This window comes from Canis aureus, chromosome 5 (genome assembly GCF_053574225.1).
Source record: "Canis aureus isolate CA01 chromosome 5, VMU_Caureus_v.1.0, whole genome shotgun sequence".
NCBI classification, from domain to species: domain Eukaryota; kingdom Metazoa; phylum Chordata; class Mammalia; order Carnivora; family Canidae; genus Canis; species Canis aureus.
In genome coordinates, this window is record NC_135615.1 from 76,887,775 (window position 1) to 76,901,750 (window position 13,976).

Below are 13,976 nucleotides of genomic sequence, written 5' to 3' on the forward strand. Positions count from 1 at the left end.
TTTCTTAGATACAGTTTTTATAGTTCCATTTTTTTAAAGCTAGTGCATGGAAATGAGATAATTTAAGGAAAATTACACAAGAATTTGGGGAGCAAACATTCAGTTGTATATTTGGCAGAAAACCCTAATTCAGACCCTTGCTTCATTACTTGTCCTGGCTATGAATGAATGATACATGTTTATTGATGATTCTGATAATAGCTTTTTAGATTAACTTAGTCATGTCTCTTGGTTTGGTTGTTTCTAAGCACTTTCTCTCTTTTTTTTTTTTCTCTTTTTGGTAAAGAGGTGTTTTATAACTACTTTTCTTCTGAATTTTTATTTACGTCAGTTTCATTATTTATGAACTGGACATAGGAATAGGTACCTATTCCCATAGAGTTGTGAGGATTAAAGCAATTAAGATATTTCAAATGCTTAGAGTAATGCCTGGAATGTGCAAGAACTGTGTATCTAGCACCAATTTCTATTATTATTATTTAGATAAGCTGTTCTGCAAGGTAAATGTAGGGCTTTTGGTGAAAGACCAGTGAACCTAATTCCTTATTTAGGTGGATATTGATGTTTTGCCACAGTGATGGACTTTTCAGATTTAAATAGTTATTTAATGAAGTTGTTTGTACTGTTTTGTTTTGTTTTAGATAGGAAATAGAACTTGTAGTTTCTGTCATATAATAGTTACATAGAGCTCCTTTGTACCTTTTCCCCTCATCTGTAAAATGGCATAACCCATTCTTACATTTTTATTTTTTTATTTTTTATTTTTTAAAATATTTTATTTATTCATGAGAGACAAAGAAAGAGAGGCAGAGACACAGGCAGAGGGAGAAGCAGGCTCCGAGCAGTCCCACCTGACGTGGGACTCGATCCAGGGTCTCCAGGATCACACCCTGGGCTGCAGGCGGCACTAAACCGCTGCGCCACCGGGGGGCTACCCCATTCTTCCATTTTTAAAATAAATATGTGAAAATTCTGTTTGACATAATAGTTTTTTTTTTTTTTTTAACTTAATGTATTGAATAGGCCTATGTTACTTCCCTAAAGCTGGATCTTTGCTTTTGGTAAGGTATATATTGTATGTATGATACATGTATATTACATTTTAGACAAGTAATGTGTTGAAATGTAATACATAGATGTGTGTATATTCTATATTAGGAGTAATTTCTGTGCTTAAAATTAGAGCAGCTCTTTTTGTGTCAAAGTTAGAAAAATAGAGAACCCTAAGGTGACTCTGGCATCTCAGGGTTTCTCCAAAGATACTTTTGAAGGCACTAAACTTGGTGATGTCTAATATCTCTTGTTGCTTTGACATTGTGTATAAATCTTCCTCATCTTAGGATGGTATTATGTCCAGATAAACCCACCCGAGGTTGATGAAATATCCTAAGTTGAAAGTCTACCTAATAACACTTAACCTGCCAAACATTATAGCCTAGACTACCTTATTATTATGTTTTTTTAGCCTAGACTATGTTAAACGTGCTTCAAACACTTACATTAGCCTATAGTTGGGTGGAATCACCTAATGCAAAGTGCATTTTATAACGACGTGTTGGATATCTCTTGTAGTTTATAAAGTTCTATACTGACAGTGAAAAACAGTGGTAGGTATGGATAGAGAATGGTTGTAAGTGCATTGGTTGTTTACCCTTGTGGTTGATTGGGAGCTAAGCCTGCCTGCCATACCCCAGTGTCACGAGGGTATTGTCCTGTATATTGCTAGCCCTGGAAAAGATCAAAAATCAAAATTTGAAGTGTGATTTCTATTGAATGTGTATCACTTTCATACCATTCTGAAGTCAAAAAATCATAAGTTGAGTCATCTAGCTGGTTAGGGACCATCTAATTTTTTAAAACATGAAGTATAAAATTCTTGCCTTTTTTAAGTAGATTTCATTTTTTTCCCCCATTGTGTCTGCTCTGCCGGCCTCTCAAGGGGCAAGAGCTTTTCTTAGGGAAGAACTTTTCTCCATTCTCTCCATTCTCCTATCTCTATCAAGATATCTCTTGATATCTAATATAATGTGAAGAAGGTTGGTAATCCGGAAACATTAAGGTTTTGTTTTTTGAAACCTGAGTATACTCATTTGATAATTGGCAAATATTTTGAGTCTGTGTCGTGTGAGAAATGTGTCTGGTTCTTATAGAGCTATAGATGCAGAAGGAGTACAAAACAAAAGGATTAAACAAAATAAAGGTTAAATTACTTGACTATAATATAAAGTCATAGGAAGATGTGAGCAATAGTGAATGAGAAGCTGCATGGAGGAGGTAGGACTTTGGATTTTTTTTTTTTTAAGATTTATTTATTCATTCAGAGAGAGAGAGAGAGACAGGCAGAGAGAGAAGCAGGCTCCATGCAGGAAGCCCGACGTGGGACTTGATCCGGGGTCTCCAGGATCACCCCCTGGGCTGCAGGCAGCGCCAAACCGCTGCACCACCGGGGCTGCCCGGACTTTTGATTTTTTAAGGGTAGAGAACATTTTATTTGAAAAGAATCACAAGTATGGTATGTAATGGGAACAAGTGAAGGAAGGCTCTCTCATTGAAATAGAGAAGAACGCAAAATGAGGAATAATGAGTATATAAGTATGAATGGGTAGCCTGGGGCCAGCTTATGTCACATTTAATAATCCTTTTCTGTTCTCATTCATGTGAAAAAACTGTTACGCGCTTAGAGATTTAATATGTCTACAGTTGTTTCCATTAAATATATGGAAAGGAGCAGTGAAATGAAGTGGGAGCAAAATGTGTGAGTGGTACCAGTATGAATTTTGACACTATTTTATGTAACTAAGATACATAGCCTAAGATGTCGGGGTATCTTTTGGAAAAGATTAATATACTGATGTGTGATACAATATTCAAGTATAAACAGATGCATCATTATCTTTAGGCATTGCTTGAGAGGACTGGCTATACTCTGGATGTAACCACAGGACAGAGGAAGTATGGGGGTCCTCCACCAGACAGTGTATACTCTGGTGTGCAACCTGGAATTGGAACAGAAGTAAGTGTTCTTCAGCTGCTTGCCAAAAATCTTTCTGGTTTGTAAATTATTCTGTCTATTGTGTGATGGAGAAGAGTACTTGATTCTTTTCAAAATTTAGCTATAATTATTTTCTTTGGATATCCATTTGTATTTTACTGTAGTCATAAGCAAGAACCATGTGACTAGTAGATACCCAAACACTTGGTAAAGGAATGTAGAGTTCTTGGAACGGGTTGCTAAAACCATGCAAACAGCAACCCTATTTTAGGTGCTGGGGTTGAGGTTACTAAGGAGAAGCAGTTACTTTATTCTGTTTTTGTTTTATCAGTAATTTTGAACAGTCCTCCCTCCTTGGCCTTCCCCCCATCACATAAAGGGTACTCAGTATTTGCTGAGAGATTTATTGATGAAATTGGGTTACACAAGGGAAGGATGTAGAATCAGATAAAAGTTCAAGCACATTGGTCTGAGCAAAGATGCAGTTTCTCCTCCATCTATGCCTTTATGAAAGTTTCTTCATACTTTGTTAGTCAAGTCTACTTTTTTTTTTTTTTTTTGGAGTTCAATTTGCCAACATATAGCATAACACCCAGTGCTCATCCCATCAAGTGCCCCCCTCAGTGCCTGTCACCCAGTCACCCCCACCCCCCGCCACTCCCTTTCCACTACCCCTTATTCGTTTCCCAGAGTTAGGAGTCTCTCATGTTCTGTCTCCCTCTCTGGTATTTCCCACTCGTTTTCTCTCCTTTCCCCTTTATGTTCTCCAAATGAATGAGACCATATAATGTTTGTCCTTCTCTGATTGTCAAGTCTACTTTTTAAAGATTTATTTATTTTAGAGAAAGAGAGTGTGCACATGCACAGGGGCAGGGAGGGCGCAGAGAGAGTCCCAAGAGACTCATGCTAGTGCAGAGCCTGACGCAGGGCTTGATGTCACAACCCTGAGATTATGACCTGAGCCAAAACCAAGAGTTGGACTCTTAACTGACTGTACCACCCAAACGCCTCACCAATTCTAATCCTTTAAATGGTCAAAACTGTGCTAAAATATAAATTTACAGCAGGGTCTTTTCTGATCTCATGTCTTTCTTTTTTTTCTTTTTATTTAAAGATTTTATTTATTGAGAGAGAGTGCAAGCAGGGGGTAGGGCAAAGGGGGAGGACCTGGGATCTGTGAACCATGCAGGCACTCCTGGTCTGGTGTCTTTCAGGTAGCCAAAAGCAGAGATTATTATTATTATTTGTAGTTTGTGAGTAAAGACATTACCAGTTAACAGCACTTTTTAGATTTATATCAGAAATAATTCCAGTGTATTCTCTTTATATAGAGTTTACATTCCTTGGTCTTTGGTTCCTGAAATTCTTTTAAGCATTATTATAGTTAATATTCTATTTCTCAATATTTATCAGTATTAAAGGAGACTCAGAATTTTTATTTTTCATGATACTTAAATCAGCTACATATTATTGTTTCAAATCTCTTAAAAAATATTCTAAATTACTTAATGTTCCATAATTATTGGTATATTGGTAGAGTTGGAATTGGAAGGCAAGCCATCTAAGTTTGTTAAAGGAGCAAATGTCATTGAAACATAGTATACAATAAATAGTATTTTGGTCTCTCTCTCTCTCTCTCTCTCTCTCTCTCTTTATTTTTATATTATTTTTTATTTTTAAGTAATCTATACCAAAGTGGAGCTCAAACTCACAACCCTGAGATCAGGAGTTGCACTACTGACTAAGCCAGCCAGATGCCTCAAGCCATCCTTCGTTTTTATTTTTATTTTATTTTATTTTATTGTTATTTTTTTAAATTTTTATTTATTTATGATAGAGAGAGAGAGAGAGGCAGAGACACAGGCAGAGGGAGAAGCAGGCTCCATGCACCGGGAGCCCGGGACTCGATCCCGGGTCTCCAGGATTGTGCCCCGGGCCAAAGGCAGGCGCTAAACCGCTGCGCCACCCAGGGATCCCCCCATCCTTCGTTTTTAATGTTCTGCTTAGATCTTGAACTCTTGCAGATTTCATTTACATTTTAGTTATTTTTAAACAATATATAGTTCAACTTTCTTTTTTTTTCTTTTTTTTTTTTTTATTTATTTATGATAGTCACAGAGAGAGAGAGAGGCAGAGACACAGGCAGAGGGAGAAGCAGGCTCCATGCACCGGGAGCCTGATGTGGGATTCGATCCCGGGTCTCCAGGATCGCGCCCTGGGCCAAAGGCAGGCGCCAAACCGCTGCGCCACCCAGGGATCCCATAGTTCAACTTTCTTACTCAAACTATGCCATATGTATTTTTTTCAAATGGTTTTAAATTGTTTGCTTACTTAAGCCCTCTTATAAAATAAATTAAAAATGGAATAGTCTTATTTCTTTAGTTATAAAATCCTTAGGAATAAAAATTAAGTCTGTGTGATACTGTTAATGTTCTTTCCAATGTCCAGCATAGCCTGGTATAAAATTAGTTGGGTGCATCTGTTTCATAATTATAAAAATAAACTTTTTTAGTCCATTAGATTTTTTTTTTTTTAGATTTTTTATTATTTCTTTATTCATGAGAGACAGAGAGAGAGACAGAGACATAGGCAGAGGGAGAAGCAGGCTTCATGCTTTGGGGGAGCCCGATGTGGGACTCGATCCTGGGACTCTAGGATCACTCCCTCAGCCGGAAGCAGACGCCCAACCACTGAGCCACTCAGGTGTCCCTTTTAGATTGGTTTTATTAATGAGCTCATTAGTGGAGACTTTTTAAGAGTTTTAAGTTTTTATTAAGATTTTATTTATTAGAGCACAGGCTGGGGAGAGAAGCAAAGGGAGAAGGAGACTTTCCGCTGAGCAGGGAACCTCACGTGTGGTGCTATCCCAGTAGGACTTGAGCCAAAGGCAGATGCTTAACTGAGTGACCCACCCCTGGAGATTTATCTTTGTTTTATATAGATAAGAAATGAGTTTGTTAGTGCTCTTTTAATATTTCACTTAAAGCATTTGAACAATTTAATAGAACAAACTATTTTGAGTATCCGATTAGAAACAAAGTTGGTATCCTAATTGTAAAATATGCATATTTTCTTATATTGCATTGTCTTTTTAGAAGAAAGATGCTTTTTCCTGTATGTTGATTATTGTGGCATACAGCAAATAACTTTGCAGTGAAATCCTATATGAGCCTAAACCACTCCTATCAAGCAGTTTGTTACAACCAAATCTTAGTGTAAAGGTTTGGATTCTTCCCATAAAGTTAAATTCTAGGAGATTTGGCCTATACTTATTGGAAATTTTTTGTTGAAAGTTTTGGTTTTTTAAAGATTTATTTATTTTTGAGAAGGGGGCAGGTGTGCAAGTCGGGGAGAGGCAGAGGGGGAGAATCTTCAAGCCCACTCCATGACCTGAGACCTGAGATCATGACCTGAGCTGAAACCAAGAGTCAGACACTTAACTGATTGAGTTGCCCAGGTGCCCCTAAAATTAAAGTTTTAAGAAATCAGAAAAAAAGGTTTTTCATATACTGGGTTGCTAATTTAATAAATAAGTCGGTTTTAGTTGGTGTCATTTTTGATGTAGTGAGGTTTAAGTTTTTGTTCTTTATATGTTTCACTAGTCATTTTTTAAACGATTTTATGTATTTATTTGAGAGAGAGTATGAGAGAGCATGAGTGGTGGTGGGGAGAAGGAGAGGCAGGCTCCCTGATGCAGGGCTTGATCCCAGGACTCTGGGATCAGGACCTGAGCCAAAGACAGACACTTAGCTGGCTGAGCCACCCAGGTGCCCCTATACTCATTAAAAAATTTTAGCTCTTGATTGAGGAAGTTAAAATTAGTGTCAGTTCTTGAGACTGACAAATTATGAGAAAACCAAGGTTTCATCTTAGTAAAATCTGTAAATTAACCCTATAAAGGAGCACTTCTTTACAGACATTGTTTCTAAGTATTGTCCTGAGATAAGAAACATACAAGAAGAAAAAAGAAATATATAAGAAAGATAGGTATTAATTTTGAAGGTATTTTTGTATGTCTGGGTCCTCAGATCTAGTTTGGTTATGGTATCTTTGTATTCTTCAGCTGGCACTATAAATCTATTTTGGTTAGCAGCCTCTGCTTTTATTTGTTTCCATTATAATAAGAAATTTTTATTTATTTTATTTATTTATTTATTTATTTATTTATTTATTTTTTTAATTTTTATTTATTTATGATAGTCACACAGAGAGAAAGAGAGAGAGGCAGAGACACAGGCAGAGGGAGAAGCAGGCTCCATGCACCGGGAGCCTGATGTGGGATTTGATCCCGGGTCTCCAGGATCGCGCCCTGGGCCAAAGGCAGGCGCCAAACCGCTGCGCCACCCAGGGATCCCGAAATTTTTATTTTTTATTTTTTTTTATTTTTATTTATTTATTTATTTTTTTAAATTTTTATTTATTTATGATAGTCACAGAGAGAGAGAGAGAGAGGCAGAGACACAGGCAGAGGGAGAAGCAGGCTCCATGCACCGGGAGCCCGATGTGGGATTCGATCCCGGGTCTCCAGGATCGCGCCCTGGGCCAAAGGCAGGCGCCAAACCGCTGCACCACCCAGGGATCCCCGAAATTTTTATTTTTTAAGACTTTATTTATTCATGAGAGACATGGAGAGAGAGGTAGAGACACAGGTACAGGGGGAAGCAGGCTCACTGCAGGGAGCCCGACGTGGGACTCCATCCCGGGTTCCTGGGATCACGCCCCGGGCTGAAGGCGACACTAAACCATTGAGCCACCCGGGCTGCCCAAGAAATTATTTTTTTAAACAGCCTATCACTGATGTTTTGTAGAGGAATTCGAAGGAAATGATAGATTGAGATTTAATTCTTTGGTATTTTAACTAATGGAAGTTTTAGAGAACCAGTGTATTTAACAGAGTTGTAGAAGTATATGACTTAGTAGTACCTGAATTGAATTATGTATAGGGAAGAACTGCTGTGTTTGCAAAATAGCAAATAGGAGCTGGATAATGGATGAGCCCTAGTAGATACTCAAAAGACGAAACTGCTGCCTCTTTCCTCCCAGAGCCTCAGAGGGCTTTCTCTGTTACTATTAGAGTATTTGGTAGTAGACAACCAAAACTATTTTCAAGCTCTGATGCTTAGTGAGTAAAGAAAGAACTGCTGTTATGGTATTCATTAGATTCTGTTGTAATAGAGGCAGGGGGAGACTTACCTCTATATGCCTGAGTGCTTACTCTGAACAGTTCATACAGAGCCAAAATGGCTCAGGCATCAACAAGTTAAGAAAAGGAAAACATTTCTATTTTGTTTTAGTTAATTAAAAATTGAGCTTAGAAACTTGAAGGAGGGATCCCTGGGTGGCGCAGCGGTTTAGCGCCTGTCTTTGGCCCAGGGCGCGATCCTGGAGACCCGGGATCAAATCCCACGTCAGGCTCCCGGTGCCTGGAGCCTGCTTCTCCTTCTGCCTGTGTCTCTGCCTCTCTCTCTCTCTGTGTGTGTGTGTGTGACTATCATATATAAATAAAAAAAAAAAAAAAAAAAAGAAACTTGAAGGAATGATGCTTAGTTTTGAATACTGTTTATTTTTAGCCTTTTTAAGTTATTTAAGTGTCCTGTGTTAAACTGATCTTGAAATGAAGCCATATCCTGCTTCTCAGTAAACCAGTATTTTTAACCTGTTTTTTCTTGGACCCCACTGATTATAATATTGTTGACCGCAGATTTGTCGGTTTTTTCTTAAGTAAAACAGTATTCTTACAGGGAATCTGTAAGTTAGACTTGTAACATTCAAATGATACTTTATATATAGAGTGCAAGGAGCTGGCTCTTATGCATTTTTTTTTTAAGATTTTATTTATTCATTCATGAGAGACAGAGAGAGAGAGAGAGAGAGAGAGAGAGGCAGAGACACAGGCAGAGGGAGAAGCAGGCTCCATGCAGTGAGCCCGACGTGGGACTCGATCCCAGGTCTCCAGGATCAGGCCCCAGGCCAAAGGCAGCGCTAAACCACCGAGCCACCCAGGCTGCCCCTAAAGTGTAGATTTGAACCCAACATAACTTAAAACTCAACTATTTCTCAACATCCTTCCTACTTTCATAGTTATCAATCTGTTACTCTATGCTGCCATCATCCCATGCCTGGATTGCCTTGTGAATCTCACTGGTTCCCCATAAAATCTATTTTCTACCTAGCTGCTAACCTTTGAGAACATGTCATACCTAGTCACTGGTCAGTTTAGAACTCTCCGATATCTTCCCAACACATTTGAAATAAAATGCAAACTCTTAACATGGTGTAACTTAATCTGTCTGGCCACTTTTCTCTTTCCCAACACTGTCTCCCATGTGGAGTTTTTTCCCAGTCACTGTCCTGTTTGCTGTTGATCACATATATCAAGTGTACTTCCATCTTTGTGTAGTTGTTCTTTACCTTTGAATGTTCTTTCCTCAGATTTTTTACTTAATTTTCTGCTCTAGGTCTCAGTTCAAATTTACCTGTTCAGGGAGATTCTCCTAATTAAAATACAACCTCTTTTCATTATTCCCTTTCCTTTTATTTTTCTTAGCCTTTAATACCTCTTGAAATCATATTTATTTTTTAAAACTTTTATCTCTATATATAATGTATAAGCCTCATGAATGCTTAGACCTTGTTTGTGACATTCACTCTATCACTAGAACTTAGAAAAATACATAGCATGTGTGTTCAACTTATAGGGAATTCCATGTTTCATGAAAAGTTTGGACATGTTCTATGAGTAGTTTGGAAGTTAGTTCCTGTATAAGCTAGGTATTATTTATTGGAACAACTTCAAGCTGATATTTATTTATTTATTTATTTATTTATTTATTTATTTATTTTTATTTATTTATTTATGATAGTCACACAGAGAGAGAGAGAGAGGCAGAGACACAGGCAGAGGAAGAAGCAGGCTGCATGAACTGGGAGCCCGACGTGGGATTCGATCCCGGGTCTCCAGGATCGCGCCCTGGGCCAAAGGCAGGCGCTAAACCGCTGTGCCACCCAGGGATCCCTCAAGCTGATATTTAGAAGATTAGTTGGGTATGGATAGGAACGGGAGGGATTTAAAGTATCAGAGATTTTTATTTAAAGTATTATTTCCTTGATCATCATGAGGGATAGAGGGAGCAGCAGAAATTAGGTTCTCCCAAGAGAAATGAGGAAATCAGAGAAACTGGTTGACAAGGGTGAGTTTTACTTATTTTGATTTTTAGAAAAAAGAAACATTTGTTATAGATCTATTATATCTATGGTAGAATATTTAGGAAATATTACAGAAAAAAATAAAATTCATTTTTTCATGCATTGATAAACCCATTATTAGTATTCAGATACACATTCATATCTATACATATCTATATTAAAAAAACAAAAATTGGCATTGCTACTTATTGATGATTTCAGGTAAAATCAGGACAACCAAGAGGAAATGCTTAATAGGCAGTTGGAAGTATAAAATTAGGTCTTTGGATGTTGTAGGTATGAGAGATGACTATAGATATAGATTTGAGGAATGTATATGATCCTTTTAAGTGAAGGAAATGAAGGAAACACATGGAAGATAAGGAGGAACATGAAGACTATTATTAGGTAAATAAAAGAATCACCGTAGAAAGGATAGAGAAATAATTAAAGGTGAAAAGACCAGGCTAGACCAGGGGTTCTAAAAATTGAAGAGAAGAAAATCTTTAGGAGGCAGCATCACCATTGTTAACACTTATGGAGAAGACAAGATGAGACTGAGGAAGAAAAAGCTTGAATTTAGTCATTTGAAGTTCATTAGTGACATTTGGGCATACAGCTTGAGCATTAGAGGAAGAAGCCAGTGTTCTAGTGAAAGAGAGTGTAGATGCCAAGGGCCCTCCAGAGTGAGTTTTTGTTAGAAAGATGGTTCTGTAAGGATACCACACAGATGATGCCTTAGATGTCTTTTACTTCTTTGTAGCTACACAGTGCTAAGGATATGGTAGATGTGTTGGATAACTACAGGAGTGAAATAAAACAGACATGACCATGTGTTCAAAGCATTTGAAAGTGAAAGAAAAGATAAATGAACAAAGTAAAGGTTTCTTGTTTGCATATTGTTGTGTTATGGGAGATTTGGCATGTTTGGAAGGATATACTGAGCAAAATAGGGGAGGTGAAGAAATAAAAGTTGGCAATTATTTCCAGAAGAATGTGGTTAGAAGAAATGGGCTTAGCTGTTACGGTTATCAGAAACTTAATATCCAGTAATATTTGGGCATCTTTTGGATTGCTGTGTCATTAATCAGGTCATTTTTCAGAATATGAAGTGTTGATGTAGAGGAGTTTCACCATAAAATTCATCTCTAATGCAGACACTGACTTAATCTTTATGGCTGTGTTTGGGGGCGCCTAGGTGGCTCTGTCAGTTAAGTGTCTGACTCTTGGTTTTGCTCAGGTCATGGTCTAAGGGTTGTGAGGCGGAGCCTGGCAGGCTCCCTGCTCAATGGAGTCTGCTTGAGATTCTCTCCCTCACTTGCGCTCTCTCTCTCTCTCTCAAAGAAATAAATCTTTATTTTTAAAAAGATTTTATTTATTTATTCATGAGAAACAGAGAGGTAGAGACACAGGCATAGGGAGAAGCAGGCTCCATGCAGGGAGCCCATGTGGGACTCGATCCCAGGACCCCAGGATCACGCCCTGGGCTGAAGGCAGAGCAAAACCGCTGAGCCACCCGGGCTGCCCAAGAAATAAATCTTTAAAAAAAGACTGTGTGTAGATTGCAAATGTTTTAACATAAAAGATCATCTATAATCTTGCCGACATGGTGGAAACTTGAAGAAAATTGTGGTCTGATATTAAATACTGAGAAGGTTTTTGATTGTTTAATTCTAACGTTGTATATTATAATTTAATCCTTATATAATTTTTTTAGTAATTTTTTAAAGATTTATTTATTTGAGGGGGAGAGAGAGTGTGCATGTAGGGTGGAGGGGCAGAAGAAGAGAGAAACTTAAGCAGATTCCATATTGAAGCGGAGCCCATTGCAGGACTTGATCTCATGACCCTGAGATCCCAATCCAGCTGAAATCAAGAGTCAGATGTTCTGACTGTGACACCCAGGTGCCCCTAGAATTTAAAAAACTTGAGGAAGACCACTTCAGTCTTTATTCAGTTACTGTTTTTAGGGGCACCTGGGTAGCTCAGTTAGTCAAGCAGCCTCCTTTAGCTCAGGTCATGATCCTGGGATTGAGCCCCACATAGGGCTCCTTGCTCAGGGAGGAGCCTGCATCTCTCTCTCTCTCTCTGCCCCTCCCCCCTACTTATGCTCACTTGCTCTCCCTCTCACCCTCATTCTCAAATAAATCTTTAAAAAAATAATAACTGTTTTTATGAAAATGCAGATATATTTCCCAAAGATTCGTACATGCCATTTATTTTGTGTTATTGTGAAAAAAAGGTAAACTTTAAAAATAAAAAATTTAGTTGTACAGATTTTGCACACTCACATTAGTTTCCATTTTTCAGTGTGGAATATTGTTCTATGTTAATGATCCTAAGGTCATTATAATAAATGTTAGAGTTAACTCCTAAAGATTTAAATTGTCCTCATTCCTCCTTAGCTATCTTTGTTCCTCTAGCCCCTTAGAAGTAAGGTAGTTCGGCTTTATGGCTCTAAAATGCTTACTTTGGGATTCTAATACTGAGATTTTATTTCAGGTGTTTGTAGGTAAAATACCAAGAGATTTATATGAGGATGAGTTGGTACCCCTTTTTGAAAAGGCTGGTCCCATTTGGGATCTACGTCTTATGATGGATCCACTGTCTGGTCAGAACAGAGGGTATGCATTTATTACCTTCTGTGGAAAGGAAGCTGCACAGGAAGCTGTTAAACTGGTATGTGATAAACAAATACCCACTGTCTAGTGGTAAATCACCTCAATTAAAAATGTTTGCAGTTAACATTGTTTCATTTTCTTTAGTTTTTGCTTTGAATGATTAGATGTTGATACATTTGATATGTGATCTTTGTTCTATTTTTCCTGATTATAAGAGTAAAAAGGAATGAAAATACCCAAGAAATAATGTGTTAGAGAAAATCTCCCATAATTTGAGTAAGTTATTTATTAGATTGGTTATATCTAAAGTTTCTTTTGAATATTTGGCTTCTGCAGTTCCCTCTTTAGATTTCAGGCAAAAAAGATGTGAATTGTTACTGTTAAACTTTAGGACAAGATTCTGAAAGGTGTAATGAAGGTTGGGATGGATTCTGGGGAACATAACTGGGTGACAGTGACTCTTAGAACACAATTCAGGAAATGATTGAGACTATTTTTGTTACAGCCTAATAATCATAGTTTATTTTCTAAGTTTTTGCCTGTTCTTTCTATCTTTTGTTTACAGGCCCTTCAGTCTTCTCTGTCTTCACTCTTTCTCTCCTTTTATACTAGTTGAAGGGCCCATCTTCTGTAATCTAGTAATTTCCTTTTACCCTTTGTACTTAATAGTATAATAGTATTAGTAGTAGTAGTAGTACATTGTAACAGAGTTGTGTAAATTTCTTCACACCTGTTTTGGTACTACCATCTCAGTAACTTAAAATGACTGTCATTGTTTTTGCATACTCTTTGCATACATCTAAAAGCCTCACTTTGTCTAGTTCCAGTCCTTCTAAAATGGGTACCTTTTTCACCAGGGCTTTTGGTTTCATTAATCACTTCTCAATTAGTTCCACTTCTAGCTTAACCCAGATTTTAGTTTTTATTAAGAACTTTTGCTTCCAACTTGTTTTTATTGAGAAGTTTCAAAGCTTTATTTCCTAATTTTTGGCAACACATGGATGATTTTTATTTTTTTAATAATCATGTATCTTTTAGTAAGCTAATGGGTAAGTGATGTTAAAGCCTAAGAAGCTAAGGAAACTACCACCACCACCATAGTGATTTAAAGAAAGCCTTTTTTCTTTCCTGTCATTTCATATGATTTTGAAGGTATTGTGTTTGATATGCAGTTTAAA

At 37.5% G+C, this 13,976-nt stretch overlaps 1 protein-coding gene across 5 annotated transcripts in view; it reads left to right on the top strand.

Moving 5' to 3' along the window:
- Positions 1 to 13,976, top strand: part of HNRNPR (heterogeneous nuclear ribonucleoprotein R) — a 32,522-nt gene that overhangs the window by 6,802 nt on the left and 11,744 nt on the right. For all 5 annotated transcript variants that reach the window (XM_077899179.1, XM_077899177.1, XM_077899178.1 and 2 more), the window contains 2 exons: positions 2,900 to 3,013; positions 12,680 to 12,856. In XM_077899179.1, coding sequence (XP_077755305.1) covers positions 2,900 to 3,013; positions 12,680 to 12,856 — 291 coding nt within the window. The remainder of the gene's footprint in view (positions 1 to 2,899; positions 3,014 to 12,679; positions 12,857 to 13,976) is intronic.